Below are 22484 nucleotides of genomic sequence, written 5' to 3' on the forward strand. Positions count from 1 at the left end.
AATCTCTCAGGGAGGAGCTCTGGAAGCATAAAAGGGGAGCGACGACAGTGAAGGACGAGAGAGGACAAGGCTTGGGTTTTATGTTATGTTTTATTATGTTTGTGTGGCTGGCAGATGTCCGTGAGGGTCTGCTGGCAGTTACTTTTGTTTTGTATTTGTTAATTTTTATATTAAAGTTATGTTGAACGTTTTCCGGTTCCCGCCTCCTTCTTCCCGTATCTACAAACATTTCTACAGCCTTACAATAGCTTAAATGTACACCCTTGCCTCATTTAGTATATGCGGTTCTATGAATATGCAAATTAGCCCCACCTCCACTCACGCACACCAGCTCAGAGATCCACTTGTTAAAGCCCAGGGTATACTTCACTTTCCGCGCCCGGATGCGTCTCGCGCATCTTTCAAAGTATACTTAAACCACGGATGCGCGAGTTCGACACATGTGCAGTACAATTTTCTCTATACTTTTTTCTACCAGACATCGTGTCATCAGCCGGACATTCGCTGGGCAGGATCAGAGAATAAAAATAGTGCATCCACCATAGTAACATAGTTCAGAAGATACACCAAGAGAACAAGAACCGAAAACGATGGAGAAGGCATGCTTCTGAGTTTAATCATCTTGTCAGTACTGTGCGTATTGCCACCTAGTGGACTCTTCTGTCCTGCTTGCGCATGCGCTATTGCACACGCACCGTCCTTGCGGTCTCGAAATTTGGGCTGCACACGGACGGGGTGCGTGGCCAGCCAAGAGCCCTCCGCATAACGGAAATTACGTCATGCGGATGGTGCACGAACGTGGGCCCTGTCCCAAATGGCGCACTTCATGTGGACTAGACTACGGTAGACCGTAGGCCGTCCCATTCAGCATTTTAACGCTCTGAAGTGTGCTCAGCAGCGCCCCCTTTGTACCCTTGAAGCGGTCTTCCGCGAAGCCCGCATAGATGCAGGTTCCGCACACTTTAAATACCCAGGAATCCTTGCGAAATGCCAATCAGACAACGGATGGGAGGAGATTTCGCTCAAGAGCAATTGATGACATGGATGAGAAGAAAATATTTAAGTGTAGGTATCATTATGGTTTTCATGACCTAGGTGTACATTTTACCTGTTGTTACTACAGTTTATACAAACATTATGGTCATCGACCAGTGGCTGATATCTCAAACATAATAATAGCGCGTTGAATAATACAATCAAATTATGATTCATTAAATAAATAGAACCGAATGTCAGGGCTGAGTCATATGTAAACCTAGTATTTATATTTAAACCTGTAAATTCATCTGAAACTCACGCACAGACCAGACCGTTATTTCCGGCGTGACGATCGAGTCTGTTCCAAAAATACCTCTCAATGCGCCCTCATGGACTCGCGTCAAGAGCCCTATAGGTCTGCACTACATGACATTCCCAAAGTGTGGACTCTGAGGAAGTCCACAAGTCCAGAGTGTGCCATTTGGAACAGGGCTATGGACGGCCGAAGTATACCCGGGGCTTAACGATCACATGTTGTGGTGATTGGTTACAAGGTAGTTTGGCCCTGTCCCAAATGGCACCCTAAACACTTGCGGCCTTCCTATGAGTCTGCACTTTCATGACGTAATGTCGCTTTGACAACTTGTCTGTTATGGAGCTTGCACCAGTGCGTACTTGGCAAAAGTGCGCATTGAGGGCGCATATCGACTGCAAAGGGGGCGCTCGCGAGCACCCTTCTGAAACCTAAAATTGACAAATGGGACACCCTATAGTCTCATGGGCTTAACGGACACACACACATGTGGCAGCCATCTTAAGTCCACATTTACCTAAAGGGCTATGAAGTGTGCCATTTGGGACAGGGCCTTTGTAACATCAGAAACCACGTTTTTGAGACCGTCTTTGGTTCACTGCAGTTTTAAAGATGCAGTGTGTAAATTTTAGAGGCATCTAGCGGTGAGGTTGTGAATTGCAATATAGAGAAGCTACGGTGGCCAACACAGGACAACAATGTCGTTCTCAGAGACAGAAAAGAGTATACAGTCAAGCCAACGTGCTCTGTAGAGCAGTTTGTCCATTTAGGTCTACTGTAGAAACATGCCGGTGCAAAATGGTGACTTAACATGTGTATTTACATAGAAATGGCTTATTCTAATGTAATAAAAATATAAGGTCTTTATACACCACTGAAAACATAGTTATGTATATTAAATTGCATTTCTGTCAATAGATCCTCCTAAAATTTACACATTGCACCTTTAAGGAGAAAATACTCAGCAATGGTGTTGACTCATGAATCTGCACATGGTTTGTCTTAAAGCATATTAAAAACAGCACATAAACATTAAAAGCTTGATTTTCACCACTGGGGGACTTGAAATTAATAGTTCAGATAAGCAAATCTTTCAAATAAAAAAACAATATAAGAACACACAAAAAACAAGTGTTTGTAAACATTCTGTAATCTACAACATCTTTGTACCAGCATCTGCAGAGATACAATATAAATACAATTCTGTACATTTTATAATATTGTAAATACTATGTTCATACATTTTATGTACAGCTCCTTGTCAAGGAGAGCAGCTTTGTTTTCTTTTAAGTAAGGTCTTGGGTTTTTATTTTACCGTCTCCAATGACAGCAACAGTATTCACTTCTTATGAGATCCACAGTTCTTCAGGTAAAACAGAGCAATAATAACAGCACTGGTCATGGCACTAAACATACTAGCATTATTCAGGCTATGTCCCATTCCCCGATATTGCCCGTCTCCCATTTATACCTATAAAAAAACATTAATATTGGCTTTAGTATCACAAACTAATAAAATCTTACTTAACAGTCAAACACACATGGATTTAAATGCTCGAAAGCTTCATTATTAGGCGGGTAAACCTAGAAGTCGACTATCTAAAAAGTCCCCGTCCATGTGGGGCTTGTGTCAGTACTTTAGGGCATTTCTTGTCTATAGCCGATACAAAGCAGATCAGATTATCGTCATTTTACAATAATACCGGCAAGGGTCTGATAAAGAAAACAAGGTGCTCTCCGCATTAGGTGACCACAAGAGTTAGTCACTTCTGTCAACCTCCTGAGAAGCGTCAAATCAGTATCTGAAAATTCGCAAAAATTCGTGCATTATGTAACTTAATGTGCATCCAGGATAAGTTACTCCAGTGCAAGCGTTCAGACAGCTCTGTTAATAGAAATATCGGCAGTCCTTTAACAGTTACAGTACTCAACAAGCCAATTATGCAACAGAGTACGAGCAACAGGCTTGCCGTCCGTTCAAAATACTAAAAAAAAAAATCAACCACAAGTTTGAATTTCCGATGGACATGTTGGCCTTCCAATCAGAAATATGGCACTTAGCATATTAGCATAAATCAGTCGAACAAATATTAAAGTACACAAGCATAAAACTCATGTTGCCAAAGTAAGTTTGCACAGCAGATTTGAAAGGCTATGTCTTTGGTAATACCTGATATAATCACACAAACAAAAATGTTCATAAACAGTAGTACATTCTTACCTAGAACAAACATCCAAATCTCAAACTCAAAGTATATTTTGTGTTAGGCATTGCTTGATTAATACATTTAGTCATATAAGAAGTGGTAAATTAATGAAGATGGAAATTAGTATTTCAGCTATATCAAAGCTAACATGATATATAAAACATGTTTGTGCAACTGTGCAACTCTCGACATTCAAAGATGATACTGAAATAAGCCTATAACTTCAACACAACACACACAGGTAGTGTTTATTGCCACGGAATAAGAGGAATCAGTGAATCTCTGATGTGAAGAACAAATCAGAAGGATGGATTCTGTTAGCACTCGGTTTGTCCAGGCGGTTGCTGGTGCTGGTGTCGAAGAGATCGTCTACCAACTATTGGGTCAATGTCCTGCCCCTACTGGAGCACAGGTTGAGGTTCGGTGTCTATGGACGGAGGCCCTCGAGTCAAACAGGATGGCTTCACGAAGACACCATGACCTGTGGCACACCGGAAATACACCCTTCCCTGGACCGTACCATTGTGCTTGCCTTTGGAAGGATGAGAAAGGTCTAAGGTTACAAGGATTTTGAGTTAAGATTCAATTCAAGGGCCCTGTTTACACCTGGTATTAAAGAGTTAGTTCACCCAAAAATTAAAATTATTCAATTACTAAAACACAATGGCCAATCAGAGGTGTTTAAGAATCTGCTTAACAGTGCTCAAAATGCTAGGGGGAAATGCTGGTATCGTCAAATTTTTTAAATTTCAGTACCAAAGTCGGTACTTTAGACAATCCTACCGAGCACAATTTTCTCTCAACATTTCGGTTCTCTCACTGTTCGGCATGGTCTTGCGCTATCAAGAGCATAAATTAAAGATGATGCTCTCTGTATGTTTTTCCATCATCTGTGCTTGTTCACATATACAGTGCCCAGCGTAAATTAGTACACCTCCTTTGAAAAGTAACATTTTAAATAATATCTCAATGAACACAAAAACAATTTCCAAAATGTTGACAAGATTAAGTTTTATATAACATCTGTTTAACTAATAACATGAAAGTAAGGTTAATAATATAACTAACAGAACAAAATGTTCAGTTTTACTCAAATCAGGGTGATGCAAAAATGAGTACACCCCATTGAAAGTCTCTGGAGCAAAGCTAAATTTTAGACTACAAATGTCTAATTTAACAAGAATTCAACCACAGGTGAGTCTAATTATTCATTACACAGGTGTCCAGCAGACAGTTGACTATAAAAGGGTGTTAAAACCCCTTCCCATTTCATGCTGTCAGCAATGGCACCACATGGAAGAGAAATGTCACAAGAGCTGAGAAATATAAAATAATTTCTTTACACCAGAAAGATGAAGGCTACAAGAAGATCAGCAAAGCTTTACTTATCAGTCAGAATACTATAGCAAAAGTGGTACAAAAATTTAAAAAAGATGGAACTGCAACCATCTCACAGAGACGTCCAGGTTGTCCACGGAAGTTAACACCTCGACAGGAAATCGGCATGCAATTTCACTGCAGTTATCTGAAGAAGTAGAAAGACAAACTGGGGTGACTATTCCCTCGTGACACAATACGGCATACACTGCAGAGGAATGGCATGTATGAGTGCCATCCACGAAAGAAACCTCTCCTAAAGCCCAGGCACAAAAAAGCCCGCCTAGAGTTTGCCAGAGCCCACACTGACAAAGATGAAGACTACTGGGACTCTATACTCTGGAGTGATGAAACCAAGATAAATGTTTTTGGAACTGATGATTTCAAAACTGTATGGCGTTGCAAAGGTGAGGAATACAAAGAAAAATGCATGGAGCCTACATTGAAACATGGTGGTGTCAGTGTCCATATGTGGGGCTGCATGAGTGCTGCTGGTGTCACGGAGCTGCATTTCATTGATGGCATCATGAATTCACAGATGTACTGCTCTATACTGAAAGAGAAGATGCTACCATCACTCCGTGCCCTTGGTCGTCGTGCACTTTTCCAACATGACAATGATCCTAAACACACATCTAACACCACTGTTGGATTTCTGAAGAAGAACAGGGTGAAAATGATTCAGTGGCTCCTGATCTGAACCCAATCGCACACCTATGGGGAATTCTGAAGAGACAAGTTGAGCATCACTCTCCATGCAGCATCCAGTCTTTAAAAGAGCTCATTCTTGAAGAATGGAAAAAGATAGATGTTGCAAAATGACGCCAACTTGTTCATTCAATGCCTAGAAGACTTGGTGCTGTCATTAAAAATCATGGAGGCCATACAAAGTACTAGATGTAGTAGTTTTTGTTGTGGGGTGTACTCATTTTTGCATCACCCTAATTTGAGTAAAACTGAAAAATGTGTAATCTAAGTTACATTATTAACCTTACTTTCATGTTATAAGTTAAACAGATGTTATATTAAACTTAGTCTTGTCAACATTTTGGAAATTGTTTTTGTGTTCATTGAGATATTGTTTAAAATTGTACTTTTTCAAAGGGGGTGTACTCAATTACGCTGAGCACTGTAAATTACACAAGCGTATTTCATCCATTAGATCTAGGTATCTAAAAAAAACCTTACATTTACCCACCCATAGACCCTCCCCTTGAAGAAATCAGGACAGAAGTGGTTGAAAGTGGACAAAAGAGACTGATTAAAATACCAGGTGTAAACGGTTATGTCTTACGCATCTTAATAGCAGGTGTAAAAAGCGCCAAGTTTATAAGGACCTTGAGTTGAGATTCAGCTTCAAAAAACAAGTAATTTCACTTACCTACAGCAAGGTCCAACTCCACTCCAACCCAGATGCCTTTGGCAAACTCTACCCCTCCAACATAATGCACCATCCCACTGCGTTTGCCCACCCACACTTGCTCACCAGGGGCCATCCAGTCTGGCAACTGAGTAACTGGTGCGTTCTCATCCTCATTCGAGTCTACTGAGAGTTCTGCATCCTCAAAGAACTCAAGACCTCGAGTTGCTTCCAGCTCTGGGTTGGCATGAGGTACAGGAACACTGTGAGACTCTTTTCCATTGTGGAGATGGCACTGGGACGGAGGATCCATGTCTTGCGTTTTGGCTGGGGGAATTGATTCTGCCTTCCAACTGAAGTTACAGATTTCGTCTACTCCTACACCATCATCTGCACCCTTAAAGTCTGTGAATTCTTGACTGACACTCAGGATACATTTGCGGGGAAGCGGAGGGGAACAGTCCTGGTCGGTGCAGAGACGGGAACAGTGCTGAGCGGGAATGGTCTGTGCTGGATAGGAAGATTGTGAGGGAACGGACTCGGTTCTGGAAGGATGTAACCCTCTTCCGTGCTCCTGAGAGTCTGCGGCTTCTCTGTTGTTGAGCTGGTCGCAGCTATCGCTGCCGCTGAAGAGCACATCGGACAGTGTGGCATTTGAGGCACTATGGGAGAAGTAGCCGCTTGTGCAGCTGCTGGCCGTGGGACTACGGGACACTTCTTTATCCACGACCCGTGTCCCTGTTAACGCCCCGATCCCAGGCGCCAACTCCCCTCGCACACATACAGTCCCCCCCTGGGTCTCAAGACTGGCGTTGTACACCTCAAAGTTGGCAAAATCCTCTGGGATGTAAGGCTTGAAGTTTTGGAGCTCCAAAGACCCGAGACCTGGAACACTGGAACGGGTGAATGCTGAATCCATGTCGGGATCCTCCTCCTCTGAATCCTGACAAATCATCAATGACCAGACATGAAAACAAACAGCAAAATAGTGATCAGGAGGGACTGTACTAACCCATGATAAAGATCTGCAACTTGCTATATAAAGACTTTATGTCTACAACACTGGATCTACACTTGATATATGTGTGTGTGTATCTTATAAAAATTATAGGTAACACTTTAGTTTAGGGTTCAATTCTCACTATCAACTAGTTGCTTATTAGCATACATATTACTAGGATATTGGCTGTTTATTAGTACTTATAAAGCACATATTAATGCCTTATTCTGCATGACCTTATTCTACATCCTTTAATCCTCTCCTAAATTTGACAACTACCTTGCTAACTATTAATTAGCAGTAATAATGAGTTTATTGAGGCAAAATTCATAGTTAATAGTTAGTTAAAAGTGAGAACTGGACCCTAAAGTGTGACCAAATTATATATAGTTGTAAAATGTTAACATTAAAACTACAGATATGTTATGCAAGCTTGTTTCAGCCGCAGAATAAAACAATTTAAAAGATAATTGTGACTTTTTATCTCAAAAATAAGTTTTCCTAGAATTCCAATATAAACTTGCAATTGCGAGTAATAAAGTCAGAATTGAGGGATATAAACTTGCAATTTTGACTTTTTTCTCGCAACTGCAAGTTTATATCTCATAATATCTGACTTTTTCCTTCACTGAACACAATTATGAGTTTATATCATGCAATTCTGAGTTTTAAAGTCAGAATTGTGCAATAAAAAGTTGCAATTACCTAATTATTACTATTTTTTATTCAGTGAAGGAAACAAGCTTCCATATTTAACTCAGATGATATATATATATATATATATATATATATATATATATATATATATAATTAATTTTATCAGTAAAATCATTTTAATTAAGAAATATGTGGAACATAAAGTATCTGGATTAGCTCAACAGCGCCTCAAAAATAGAAACGGGGACCCGTCAACTGAAAGTGTGTATCGTATCGGCATTTCCAGTGTAGACAACTCTGTTGACTATAAAAGGAGGGATCTTGTCTTGTCACGGCACACTGTTCACATCTGGTTACACGGTGTAAACATTTTATTGCTTTGTAACTAGCAGTATGATATGTGATGCAGTCAGTGAGTTAAACACAAGCTGAGGGATTCATGCACACACTCATCATAATGAGATACAATGAGATGCAAATGATCCGGAGATGATAATGATGACAATAATGAGGCAGTATCATAAGCTTCACTCAAAAAGAAACAGTTTTAAAGGCATGCAATGCAGAAATTCAACCTTCCTGGACATTTGTATGAACTGTTTGACTGTGTATGTAATGAATTTGGTTCTGAGACCTTAGAAAGAGACCCAGCGCCACTAGGGGGCAAAAAAATAGATCTGATTTGTGCCCTCTCAGTTTCAATTTGCGCTCCCACTGTGTTCATGTTCAGTTCAGGTTAATACACTACAAAAAATATTTTTTTAACCAAGAATTTTTGTCTTGTTTTCCAGTAAAAAATATCATGGTTTTCTCAAATAAAGATACATTTACTTGAGAAGCAAAATGACAGAAGGTGTTTCTGAAAATCCAAAATTAAGTGAGTTTCTTAAAACAAGAAAAATATCTGCCAATAAGTCAAGAAAAATAATTTTGTTTTCCATTTGAATTAAGTGTATTTTTCTTTCTCTTCTTGTTTTAAGAGAAAAAATCACTTAATTTTGTTTTGTTTTTTATGTCAGTTTGCTTCTCAAGTATGTATCTTAATTTAAGAATGTTTAGATATTTGTTCAGGAAAACAAGACAAAAATACTAAGTAAGAAAAATCTGTTTTTTTCAATAACTAATATCAAGGTTTGCATATGTGGGATTCTGTCAATTACTTGTTTATAAGTGCAATAATTATGCAAAAAATAATTTCGAAGTTTTGCAATAGCTTTTATTATTTAAAAACAAGTAAAATGCATATATATATATATATATATATATATATATATATATATATATATAATTTTTTTTTTTTTTTTTTACAAAAATATGCTTAGCATATAATCAAATTTGCTTGAAAAGGGTTTGAAATTTCAAAAATATACAACACAAATAAATACAAAAGTGTTTTGCTTTTTATTGTCTTGGACAGATTTATTCATCATTGACTGTTATATAATGCATTGAGGGGGTTGAAAATGATTAATGGGTTGAAAATGATTTCTGTGGTATTTGATACACACCACAGATGTTTCAACCCAGAATATTCCTGTGTTTTAACAGGACCATGCCTAGTAGTACAAATTAGTATCCATATGCACGCCTGTCCAGGTAGTGACATGCATCAGGTTGGTTATGCGTGTGTTCACTTACAGCAGCGTGTGGCAGTGTGTGAGTGAGATCAGTGCTGAGTCTGGGCTGTCTGTGATTGGCCCTGCTGCTGCTGATGTCACTGCTGCTGTGGCCCTCGCTCTGAGCCCTGGGTCTGGACCAGGGGCCGGTGGGGCCCAACATGCTGCTCTCCACAAACCAACGCATGCTCTGCAATCAGGTCACAAAAGCACACTTCACACGGGCCATGCAGCACAACGAACACTCACACAGGCTGTTAAGTTAGACATGTTATCACATGTGAGGCAGGCGAGTGCACATGCGCTAGATGAGGTCGTCAGCCATAGATTCAGCTCTTTTAAAGGAATAGTTCACAGAAACGCTCATGACATTCCTTATATTATTATTTTACACAAAATCAGATGTTGTGTAGAATGTCAGAGCTGCTCTTTTCCATATATTGCTAGTGAATGCTGACTTAAAAAGCACACAAGTCATATAGACGTATGTGAAAGTAAATAATACTGCATTGGAACGACATTCACAAAGTGAATTCACATTTTTAGGTGAACTATTGCTTTAAACTCAGATTTCTGGTTAACAGGTTCAGTATCATGTGCAGGTCAGTCTGAATAAATTTGTGGTTGTATAAATGAACAGGCTTGAGGGACTGAGGCATGCTGGGTACAGGGTCCTCCTACATCATTCCACTTACATTTGGCCACATAAATGTGTTTCTGCAAAACAAGTTTAAATCCGATCTTCAATTCCCACGCTATATGCAAATTGGCATCAGCGAAAGCCACAGATATGAGCAGCATTTTATCATCAGCTAATTTCAAGATCAAAGACCGCAATAGGAGAGAGAGCGCCATAAGCTTATAAGATCGTTTAGTCTCACTACTTTTAATGAAGACAATTGTGTATTGAGCTTCAGGATGTGATGCCAAACTTTCAGCTTTGTTTGCACATCAGCTTGCTGAAAAGATCTGCGGCGATGCATGTTGCAGTAGGGCTGTCATATCTGGTTCGAGTAGCCGGTATAACATGATCTCACACCTTTTTTTGTTTTGTTTGTTTGTTTACGGTTTTGGGAGGATTAAACATTTAAATATGTGGTTTCAGCAACCAAATGCATTTACACTAGTCCAGTTTTGTCTGGAATGTCTCTCAAACCACATCCTGAAGTGCCTATTTACATCTGGTCACTTGGGATGTGAAAAGGCCAGGTGTATACGTCCTCTGAAACTCTTTCGAGACAGATCTAAATCCACACTTCAGGATGTGGTTTGAGAGACATTCCAGACAAAACTGGACAAGTGTAAATGCATGTTGTTGTTGAAGCCACATATGTACAGTAAATTTTACTTCTCTCAAAATGGTAAAAAAACACAAATGAAACTGAAAGTTTGGAGTTGCATCCTGAAGCTTAACACACAATCATTTTCATTAAAAGTAGCGAGACTAAGGGTGTGTTCACACTTGGCAGATTTGGTTTGATTAAAATGAGCTCTAGTGCAATAGAGTACCTCAGGGATGGCGTGTTTTTGTAGGCAAAGAACGGAAGCAAGTTAGCATTTTAGGACTTCCGGTTCCATCGCCACAAAGTATTTGGGTTTTTTGAATTGGTTTTTGCTAAATCGCCTGAAATAAGGTCTGTGGTTAACAAAGCCTCTAAATATTTTCATGTTTTGATCTATGACATAAAACACACCAGTTATAACCCGCTTGTGATTTTTTAAACCTTTATTGTGTCTTAAAAATGGCGGTTGCTAACAAGTTGCTAAAAGGGACTACTTCCTTTGGCGGGGACTTTAGACGTCATCATAAACAGGACATTTGGACATTTTTTTTTATGAAAAAGTGGATAAGTATTCATAATCAGCGAACATGTTTTTAAATAACGTTGTTTTTTTACATACAGTTTGAGGAAGCTTGGTGGTGGTGACGTTGATCCGCGACCATGGTGTGCTGTAGTCCGTTTATAGCCTACTGTTAGCCTTTTATATCTGACGACTTTATTTAGGCTTCAAAATCTATAAATGTTGTGTTAACTTGTAAAGATTATCTTGACATACAAAACGTGTAAGTGTAATAACCCTTTGTTAAACACAGAGCTTATTTTTTGCGGTTTTCCAAAAATCTATGGGAAAAATGATTAGGCTTTCGATCGAGGAAACCCGTGCGCCGCTAACTTCCGGGTTGGCCTACAAAAACACGTCATCCCCGAGGTACTCTATAGCTCTGCTAGTGTGGTTCACTTAAATATGTGTGATCACTGCCAAACAGACCGAGACCGCTGAAAAGACGGGTCTCGCTCTGCTTCCAAACGAACTCTGGTGCGGTTCGACTGACATATGAAAGCAATACGGACTAAAGACATCTAAACTAACCAAAAATAGGATGTGATGTCACAAGATGTGTCCCTAAAAAGGACAAAATGCCAAGCACACCTGTTTTTAGGGAGCTACAGTTGTGTTTAGAATTTTTGGTAAATATGATCAAAGGTGACTGTAAAAATAAATCTGCATTGTTTATCCTTTTAATCTTTATTTCATAAAATTATCAAAAATCTAACCTTTCATTGAAGGAAAAGAATTGAAAGTGGGGGGAAAATCACATTATGAAATAAATGTTTTTCTTCAAAACACGCTGCCCACCACTGTACGTTGCCCATTACAGTTCGGTCTCCTTGCAGCAGATCTTCGTTTGTGTGCAATTCCTTGCACTGTTTTGACTTCTTTACACATTTTATCAGCTCTTCACAAGTTTTTAACTGGTAAAAATACTATCATACTGTAAGTGCGCATATTTAGCCCTGCAAACAGCACTGTTTTGGATTTTCGCCAGGCTCTGTCTCAAAATATATGTCATAAAAGCCAAAGTTTTTGTTTTGTATCTTTAGGTTCTGTCTTAAAAATGACTGTGAATGCTAAACAAACCAGGACTAAATGTTTTGTCTGGACCAGAAGAACCAAGAGAACCCAAGTACAAGTGTGAACACACCCTAAATGATCTTACCATCGCTGATGCCACTCTCTCTTTGTCATATTTGATCTTAAAATTAGTTGATGACAAATAAAATGCTGCTCATATCTGTTGCTTTCAGTGATGAACTCCACTGAATTCATCAGCGTGGGAATTGAACGAAGATCGGATTTATATTCGTTTTGTTTTATGTGGCCAAGTTTTAACAAATCAGATAGCTATCCGATCAGTAAAAACGCATCAGAGCCTGGAATCATTGTCAGGTCAGAAAATATAATGAAACTGTGTGTTTGTAAGAATGCGGAGGGTGGAAACACAATATGAGTGATGTGTGAGGGTGAGACACATAATGAGAATGAAGCATCATGTGGGTGTGTGTGTCTGTGTGTGTGTCACCTCCTGTCCCAGAAGTGGCCGCGACTCCAGAGAACGCTTTACTTTGTTCTCCTCCTTCACTGGCATGAGCGATTTGAGAAACTTGGGCGGTTGAGGCGACAGAACTTTAAATGGACTCGAGTTGAAGAACGTCGGACTCTCTGGTACCGACCCTGAGGAGAAAGTGTGCATGAAATGATGCATGAGACAGTTTAAATGTACTGTAAAGAAAAATGTAAAAGGTCTGGATGGCAAGACTACAATGGAGAAATTTAGCATTTTAACCCTATTGAAAATAAAATGAAAAATACACAATATATTTTATTAATATTATAAATTTTATCAAAGATAATTGTTAATAATCATAATTTGTATTCAATTATACATTTTTAGAAGTTTTGAAATGTTTTTTCTTTCTTTTTTTGAAAGAAATTAATACTTTTATTCAGCACAGATGTGTTAAATTGAGAAAAAGTCATAGTAAAGATTTATATTGTTAGAAAAGATTTATATTTTGAATAAATGCTGTTCTTTTTAACCTTTTCATCAATGAATCCTGAAAAAAATCACAGGTTCCAAAAAAAAATATTAAGCAGCATGACTGTTTTCAACGTTGATAATAACTGAGTATCAAATCATCATATTAGAATGATTTCTGAAGGATCATGTGACACTGAAGACTGGAGTAATGATGCTGAAAATGCAGCTTTGCATCACAGAAATAAATTATAATTTTAAAGTATATTAAAATAGAAAACCATAATTTTAAATTGTAATAATATTTCACAATATTTTTGTTTTTTTCTGTATTTATTATGAAATAAATATATATATATAATAAAGATATATAGATATAGATATATATAGATATATATATATATAGATAGTGATTTAATTCATAATAATCAATTATTAAATTATTTAGTAATAATATTCAACAATTTTATATTTTAAAAACTAGAATGCTTGCTTAAAAAAAACATTTTTGTCTTTCAAATCCTCCCAGGAGAAAGAAAAGTTCACCATAACACATAACTTTACCATGATTCTCTTTGTTTTTAACAGGCGTTTCTTTAGAAAGAGGACTGTTGAGTGAAGCTTCATGAAAGTTGGATTCAGTGACGTCCACATGACCGTCGCAGTGAGCCTGTGGAAGAGAAGTCAAAGCTCAGACAGACATTCACAACAACACACGGGCTGTGAACGTAGTAAGTGTTCACTAACCTTCAAGCCTTCATCCTCACATCCTGTCCCATCTGATTTACAACAAGAGGTCTAAACAAATATATATCACAGATTTGTTTAACACAATGAAAAGTGTTTTGTTTCTATACATGAGCAAAGGGTAGATCAGGTCTTACGTGCTGGACGTTTGGCGTGCTGAGACTGCGCCGTATGTGTCTGCCTTTAGCAGAGAGAGCTTCCTTCACCGTCACGGCCTGAACGAACACATAAACACACACTAAACACTCCAGCAGCTAGTGAGAGAAATGTGCCTGAAAGCGAAGCCGTACCTGCCGGAGTCTCTCCAGACAAAGGATATTGTCCACCTCCAGCACTCCCCGGGTGTATTTCTCGATGTACGTCTCTCCATCAAGAGTCTCATCGCTCTCTCCTCGCGCTGCCATCAAGGCCAGAGTCTCACGCTCCTCCGGCTCTTCAGACGCCTGTTCACAAACACATGTGTCTATCTGTGTGCTCGGTGCATTCAGAAAGAAGAATATGAAGAGAAAACAATGAATTTGTACCTTTGGTATGTTAGACACAATCTCATACGTCACTCCGCAGGAGTACAGGATGTTCCTCAAAGACATCCGTCTCTTCAGACTCTGAGTGAAACTCTACGAGACAGATATAGTTATTTATTTACATTATTAACATTTACATGCTAATCATACAGCTCATTAAAGCAGTGGTGTAATGTAACAAAATAATAATACTTCATTACAGTACGTTTTTGGGAGTTTTTATATTTCTGTCAACTTCTACTTTTACTCCACTACATTTTCTAAATAAAATGTTTACTTTTACTCCGATAAATTTTTCCAAAGCATTTTCGTTGCTTACTACAAAATAAAGTTGGAAGAACACAGACTGCAATCAAGCATGTGCAAACTAGTGCTCGCACAACCACGGTTGATCTTATTTTCCGGGTTGCGTCCGTTGCTGGAGTGGTGGAGAAGAGTGCGCTGTCATTATACAGTATGAGAGCGGCCTCTAGAGGTGAAATAAAAACTAACACTAATGCTCGTAGAGTTTGTTTTGACACGTGATGTGAGGCTGCGTGCTGCACAGAGCGGGACACTTCAAAAACGATTTAAAACGGACAACAAAACGGCATGTTATACAGTGTACACTACAGTACAGGTTTTCATATCACTATAAAGTCATTAGTTTGTTGACTAGATGCTGCATTAGTGGAGAACAGTATGTTTGCCGTCGAGGCTGAGAGGATGCTAACATTAGTAGTACCTCAAGCGTTTAAAACAATGTGACAAAAACACCAACTGTTTAATGACACGATTGTTACCATTCATTTGCATTAGTTTATATCTATTTGTTCGCTGTTATGCATTCATTATCCAGCGAAGTTGCATATTTAAACTGTATTCTCATCATGCAGCGACAGAAACATAACAAATCAGAAATATATTCAATTTCAGTTCTTTTTTTATCGGCACTGTAACACATATTTTGATTAGATAATCATCAAGTTTTCTAAAATAGAGCCAAATAATGTGTGAAAGTATACATATAATAGACTCATGCTATGCCTTTGTGTGTAAAGATGGTCATTTTTAAGTTTGGATTTATATGAAATAGTAACATTTTACAATAAGAGTACATTTGTAACATTAAATAAGGTTAATAAAAGTATTGTTCATTTTTAATTTCAACATTTACATTTTAACATTTTAAAGTTGTCTCTTACATTAGTTATAATGCACTATGAATTAACATGAACGATCAATGTATAATTAATATATTAGTGTTTTTTATGTATAACATTTAGCCATTTTTTTAATTTAAAGAAACAAAATGTAAGAGAGTTAAAACTGAACACAATCTTGCTGCTCAAACTGTGTATAGAACAATTTTTAATAATATTTTTTTTGCTCCTTTTGTATTTTACATTTACTTGTACTTTTACTTTCAATACTTAAGTACGTTTAATATCAAAAAAATACTTTTCATACTTAAGTACAAAAAATATCACATACTTTAAAACTTTTACTCAAGTAACATTCTAAACAGTAACTTTAACTTCTACCAAAGTCATTTTCTGGTAAGATATCTATACTTTTACTCAAGTATGTTTTTCGAGTACTTTATACACCACTGCATTAAAGCTCAATAAACTTTAACAAAAATTGCTAGCATACTAATAAATCAATAAATATAAGTTAAGAAGGTGAATCTCTCAAAATTTCCAGGTCTTTAAAAAAAAAAAAAAAAAAAAAAAAAATATTATATATATATATATACAGCTATGGAAAAAATTAAGAACTTGGGGTGGTCTCTTAATTTTTTCCATTGCTATATATATATATATATATATATATATATATATATATATATATATATATTACTACTATAGAGACTACTATAGATATATAGAATTTTTTTTCTTATTTTGAAATGTATTTTCAATTTGTATTTTTTGGTACAAACCAAATTTTTAATCTTTTTTTTTTAGGACCATTATGATTTATTTTTACAATAACATTATTTTCAAGACAACTGACAATGACTGTAATGACTCCATACATTTTCCTTTTGAGTTTTTTATTTTTTTTCATTATTCTTATTAATTAAATTAACATTACCATATTTTATTTGTTCTAAAATGAAAATAAAAAAATAATAATAATGATGATGAGGAGAAGAAGAAATAAAGATATAAATGTAAAAAAAAAAAAAATACTACCAAACTCTGTAAAATTTGCTCAAATGAAAGAAGTACAGTAATTAATAATAAAAATAATACTTTATGGTACATTTATTTAACTTAGCTTTTTTTTTTTTTTTTTAAGTACTCTACCATTAAATCTTAAACAGATGTTCTAATCCTACACATTAATATCATGTATAAAGCAGCATCTTAAATATATCAGTACCATTTAAAGACAATGTAAAACAGTTTATAACCCATTTTCTGTCAGTAATGTGAGACTATTGAGTGAAACAAAACAAATACCAAAAAGAAATGAGACAAAACTTGATTTTATCTATTGGGAATTGAGTGGAAAGGAGGCAGTGTGAGTTGATTTGAAAAATCATGAAGAATCAATGCACAATAAGACCAGGAAAAAGTTAAGAAAGTGATTAAGATCAATCACGTTGACATTAATGTACGCAAACTGCTTGACTGTTTTCCAGACCTGTTTGTTGTAGATGTTGACGGCGATTCTCTTGCGGAGGACCAGCTCCATGGAGGCCGGATGACTGAGCTGCACCGTGGCTTTCACGATCAGATAGATCCGTTCGTTGGGCACCGTGATCCGGTTCAGGTGGATGGAGTCGTGGATGGACGAATCCCAGGAACACACAGCTGACACCTGAGAGTAATCATGTGTACGTATGAGAAATCATAATATATAGACTCTACAAGTCATTGTTTCTGTTATTTTCCATAATATCCATTACCTCGTCATCACTGTGTCTGATGATGGGAAGGTAGAAGAACGGGCTGCCGTGCTCTTTGGGAAGAATCGAGTTCACACCGGCGGCGTGAGGACCCGTCAGCTGATCATTCACTGTCAGGTTATCAGCTGCAATACAGACATTACAGCTAAAATAACAATCACACACATATGTCTCCTTTACAAGCCTAGATTATTGATGTAACAGGGGCATGCAACTCAGCAAAACCTTGAGCTCTTGAAACCTGAAGATCAATATATCTCACCGTTCAGATCCAGGAACAGCACAGGAATATGAGCTTCCATGCCAGCAGGAGGAACCCTTGAGCAGCAACAACAAAGAGTTTAATATCTAATCTCACTTTTCCCCTAAAAGTGTTATTCAAAAACAGGTTTTCATAATGGCTGACATGTTATGAAAACAAAATATCCCATAATTGAGCAGTGCATTAAAAACACTGTTTTCACCTGTAGTGTCTGGCCTAAATAACAGCTAGTAGACATATAAGTACAAAAGCCTAACTAAGGAAAATTTCATTTTTAAAATGTGTTACTCAAATAACTTGGCTCCTGAACTTGCTGAGGTTGAGTAGCACTGGTTTGCAGTGGTTAAGTTCTCACCAGTGCGCCGGGGCCCCTGGGATTCCACTGCCAGGGGCCGAAACCAGCACTGCGTTCCTCTCCTCCGTCAGACCCACCCACTGCTCCACCAGTCTGGCCTCTCTTTCCACGTCCTCCTCGGACTTCTCTGAAAATCACATGCACAAGCATTAAAACTATCACCATGATGCAATGCAGCCCATTATATAATAATAATAATACATTTTAATTATAATGCACTTTTCACATACCCAGAGCGCTACAAAACAGATAATGAGAGGAAAGGCCTAATTCTGGCAATTTTGCTGAGGTGATACACTCTTAAGGTTCTAAATCTGTCAGGCACTTCATATATAGAACCTTTTAGGGGTTCCATCATGGAATTTTTTCAAAATTAATATATATATATTTTTTTTTTTGATAAAATTTGATCAATTAAGCAGCACATAAACGCACTTTATCACTATGAAAAATGTGAATAACCTGTTAAACATGAAAGTATTATGCAATCATTTAAGACATTTCTCCTTATATTTGAGCATTTGGAAACAGCGATGATGTTTTTGTGGGCGGAGCCTACCTGGTAGCAGAAAATGACAGTTCTGCAATAACAATCTATGCAAGCCATGAAATAAAAGAATAAAAAAAGGTAATTTCAAGTTTACATCTCACAATTCTGACTTTTGTCTCACAATTCCCAGTTTGTATCTCACAATTCTGAGAATAAAAATCAGAAATGTCTTTTTTCCTCAGAATTGAAAGTTTATATCCCACAATTCTGACTTTTCCCCCTCAGAATTGTGATATAAACTCACCAGTTGCAAGTTATAAAGACCGAATAGGGAGATATAAACTCATAATTGCGAGAAAAAAGTCAAGAATTGTGAAATAATTTAAATATCTATGTAAAATTATATGTTTTAAATATTTCATGCTGCAACTGTAGGGCTAATACATTATGTCCCCTATGAACTGCATGTGTGAATATTCTGTGGACCTATTATTTACATCAAATTCATGCTTTAATAGTAGTCTTCATCAGTCCAGTCTGCGGCTTGCAACCATAAACGTCTGCGTTTAGCTTCAAAAGATGTCTTTGACAACAGCATTCTATAAAAATGAAGACTTTTTTGCACTCAGATTTTGACATCCAAAGGAACAGCAAGATGTTTTTTTCTCTTATTTTGTGGATTTTGCCTGTTTTTGTCCACTTGTTATCACAGTTTTTCTGCCATCACAATGTGCACGCAGATGCAAGTGACGTAACTGTGATGTCTGCTCCCAAATGGTGTATATATAGAACCGTTTTCACATAAAGGGATGTTTAAAATTGAATCAAGAAACTTAGGGGTTCTACATAAAACCTTTTTTTTTTTTTTTTTTAAGAGTATAGAATGCAGATTTTGAGATACTCCTAATATGTGCATCCAGTAACAAATGAACATCAAAACTAAGGCTTGAGAAGACAGCAATACCAAACTGTTATCCAGAGTCTAATTAAAGTTTCCATCTTTGCGAGTAGCTGCTGGTGTGCCAACAAGAAGAACAGAAAAATCTATCAGTCTTCCATGATCAACACATGCTTGAAATTCCTTTCAAGTAAGTTTTATTGAAAACATTTAAAGGGATAGTTGACTCAAAAATTCTGTCAACATCTACAAACCCTCAAGTTTTTCCAAACTTGTATGTTTCTTTCTTCTGCTGAACACAAAAGAAGATATTTTGAAGAATGTCAGTAACCAAACATTGACTTCCATAATATTTTTTTTCCTCCATAGTATGGATGTCAGTGGGGTCCATGAACAGTTTTTCCAAAATATCTTCTTCTGTGTTCAGCAGAAGAACGAAATTCTTAAAATATTCCCTTTCTTATCAGGCCTGTTCTACGTTCAAATTAAAAATGTATTGGTGAATAAAAATGTAATGGTGAATATATATTAATGCATTACAATTAAAGTAGAAAAATTATTAAACTATTTGAGAAGTGGTATCTAATTTGTTTCAAGTTCTTTAAGCCATGATTTGACATTTTTCTTCAAAAACAGTGATAACAGCTTCTTGGCTAAATGGTATGCAAACAACTACAGTATAAGCTTAGTGTATAAGGTCAGAAAATCCCAGAATGACATGCTTTAAACTCCAACCTGACTTGTTGATGATCTTCTTGATCTGCTCCTCCAGATATTCCCTGCGCTTGATGAGGGCATCAGACCAGCGTTCCCGCACACAGTTCAGGTCCTCTTCCTATTCACATACAGCAGAAGAACATTGAGACCTCAGCTAAACTGCATTTTCAGACCCCCGTTTAATTTGCCATCAGTGGGCGATTAACACCATTAGGCTCATTTCAATTCAAAATTTAAAGCGACTGGAAAAGAATCTGAAAATCTGAAGTACATCCCAATGATCAATTCACTGATCCATCTCACACCATGTCTACAGTAAATGCGAGCGGCATGTCAGAACAAAACAACTCTTTTAATATAATCAACAACTCCTATTATAAGGGCCGTGACACATCAATTTGCCGTCGCCGTTGAGTGTCTGTCCGGGCTAGTTTTTGCAGTGTGTTCCACATGCTGGCTCTCGCCGGCTGGAGTTTGCCTGATTCAGCATGCTGAACCACCGTTCGGGAGCAGAGGTGTAAAGTACTTGAGTAAATGTAATTAGTAACTGTACTTAAGTATCTTTTTGGCTACTTTGTAGTTGTATTGAATATCAAAGATATTTGAACTTTTACTTTCTACTTGACTACATTTTTGAGCAGGTAAATGTACTTTTTACTCCACTACATTTGTGATTAATAATGCAATTACAAATGACATTTTTCATGGCAGCAAACTTTTTCTGCAGCAGTTTGTTTCTGAGATAAAGAAGCAATATCCCCATCTAAGGTCATTGAAGGTACAATATCTTGTGCATTTTGCCTTCACTCCCCCAAAACTTGTCAACAAGGATACTTTACGTGAATGCGAGTGAATTCGCAGGTGTTTGATTTATTAGATGAGGAAATGACTGCAGCTGGTGACGAGGCTCAAACCAGCACTTACAGTAGACTTTGACTATTTAATTTTACCTAACATTATTTTATTTATCCACTTTACTGACAAGAACGTTTTGAAGGATACTGGTTTACTTATGACCTTTTTGTGCACTTGAGCTTAACTGAGACTTGAGAGTTTGTAGATGTTTAAAAGGTTGTTGTGTCGACCTTGATTTATTGCAACATTGAGGTGTTCAGTTTTATTTTGATTTTAGAAAATAAACTTGATTTCTCATCTTACAAATCAATTGTTTCTTATTTTCACTGGCATGTCTCTCAGGTGTTGAGGACTAGCCTACATTCAGCATGAGTAAAATACTTCAGTACTGTTAAAATCAGATACTTTAAGACTTACTCAAGTCATATTGGAATTGGTTACTTGTAACTTGTAGTGGAGTCATTTTCAATATAAGGTATCAGTACTTTTACTCAAGTATGGTTTTCAAGTACACCTCTGTTCGGGAGTGAGATCACTGTGTTTGGATATTCAGTTTAGCGAACGATTCCGTGCACGAGAATAACGAAATCAAGATGGTGTCATGAGGTCTCCTTTAGGATCCAGGCAGTAATGTCTTGACTAATTATAACCTATTTCACTATTATATGATGTTTATTACATTGAGTGCACGAACAACATGCTTTAAATATATTGCATAATAAAACAAACTGGAAACACAACCATGCCTATTTTTTTTATTTTTATATATATATAAGGATAAGGATTGTTGCAACATACTATGTTCTGTAAGAGTAATGTAAAATTAATTTGACACAATAATAGCAATGTGGTATAGTATATAATAATGGTCCCACTTTATATTAAGTGGCCTTAACTACTACTATGTGCTTACATTTAAATTAATCATTTGATACAATGCAATTATTGTGTACATACACATTTTTACATTGTATTTATAGTTTAAAAACACTGTAACATCTTAATAACATCTGTAATTAATTTCTGTAATTACATTTATAATTACACTGTTGACCCATCCCTTACACCTTACCCCTACCCTTAAACCTACCCATACCACCAATGCTTTCCCTAACCTTACCCGTATCCCACCTCAATAGCAACAAAAGTGATTTGCAATTCAATATGAACCCAATAAGTAAATTGTACTTATTTTTTGATGTAAGTACATAGTAGTTAAGGCCACTTAATATAAAGTGGGACCATAATAATATTATAAGAATTTTTTTGGTTACGTTTATTTTACAGTGCCGTAGTTACATTGTAATTACCCAAATAAGTAATGAGTAATTAACTACATGTACTTACTATATAGTTACAGTTAGGGTTTGGATTAGAGTTAGTTACTTATAATTATGCATAATTTACTG

At 36.9% G+C, this 22484-nt stretch overlaps 1 protein-coding gene across 4 annotated transcripts in view; it reads right to left on the reverse strand.

Annotated features, from left to right (window-relative positions):
• Positions 1-2538: 2538 nt before the first annotated feature.
• The window catches only part of kif13a (kinesin family member 13A), an 82885-nt gene continuing 62939 nt past the window's right edge, over positions 2539-22484 (reverse strand). For 2 of the 4 annotated variants that reach the window (XM_067411312.1, XM_067411304.1), the window contains 14 exons: positions 20239-20338; positions 18116-18242; positions 17761-17816; positions 17499-17623; positions 17234-17410; positions 14600-14692; positions 14366-14518; positions 14213-14290; positions 14076-14126; positions 13893-13998; positions 12873-13024; positions 9531-9698; positions 6257-7178; positions 2539-4030 (listed from right to left, as the gene is read on the reverse strand). In XM_067411312.1, coding sequence (XP_067267413.1) covers positions 3897-4030; positions 6257-7178; positions 9531-9698; positions 12873-13024; positions 13893-13998; positions 14076-14126; positions 14213-14290; positions 14366-14518; positions 14600-14692; positions 17234-17410; positions 17499-17623; positions 17761-17816; positions 18116-18242; positions 20239-20338 — 2442 coding nt within the window. In that variant the 3' untranslated portion in view covers positions 2539-3896. The remainder of the gene's footprint in view (positions 4031-6256; positions 7179-9530; positions 9699-12872; positions 13025-13892; positions 13999-14075; positions 14127-14212; positions 14291-14365; positions 14519-14599; positions 14693-17233; positions 17411-17498; positions 17624-17760; positions 17817-18115; positions 18243-20238; positions 20339-22484) is intronic. The other 2 variants (XM_067411332.1, XM_067411322.1) reach the window with 1 other exon arrangement.

This window comes from Chanodichthys erythropterus, chromosome 2, assembly GCF_024489055.1.
Source record: "Chanodichthys erythropterus isolate Z2021 chromosome 2, ASM2448905v1, whole genome shotgun sequence".
Taxonomy (NCBI): domain Eukaryota; kingdom Metazoa; phylum Chordata; class Actinopteri; order Cypriniformes; family Xenocyprididae; genus Chanodichthys; species Chanodichthys erythropterus.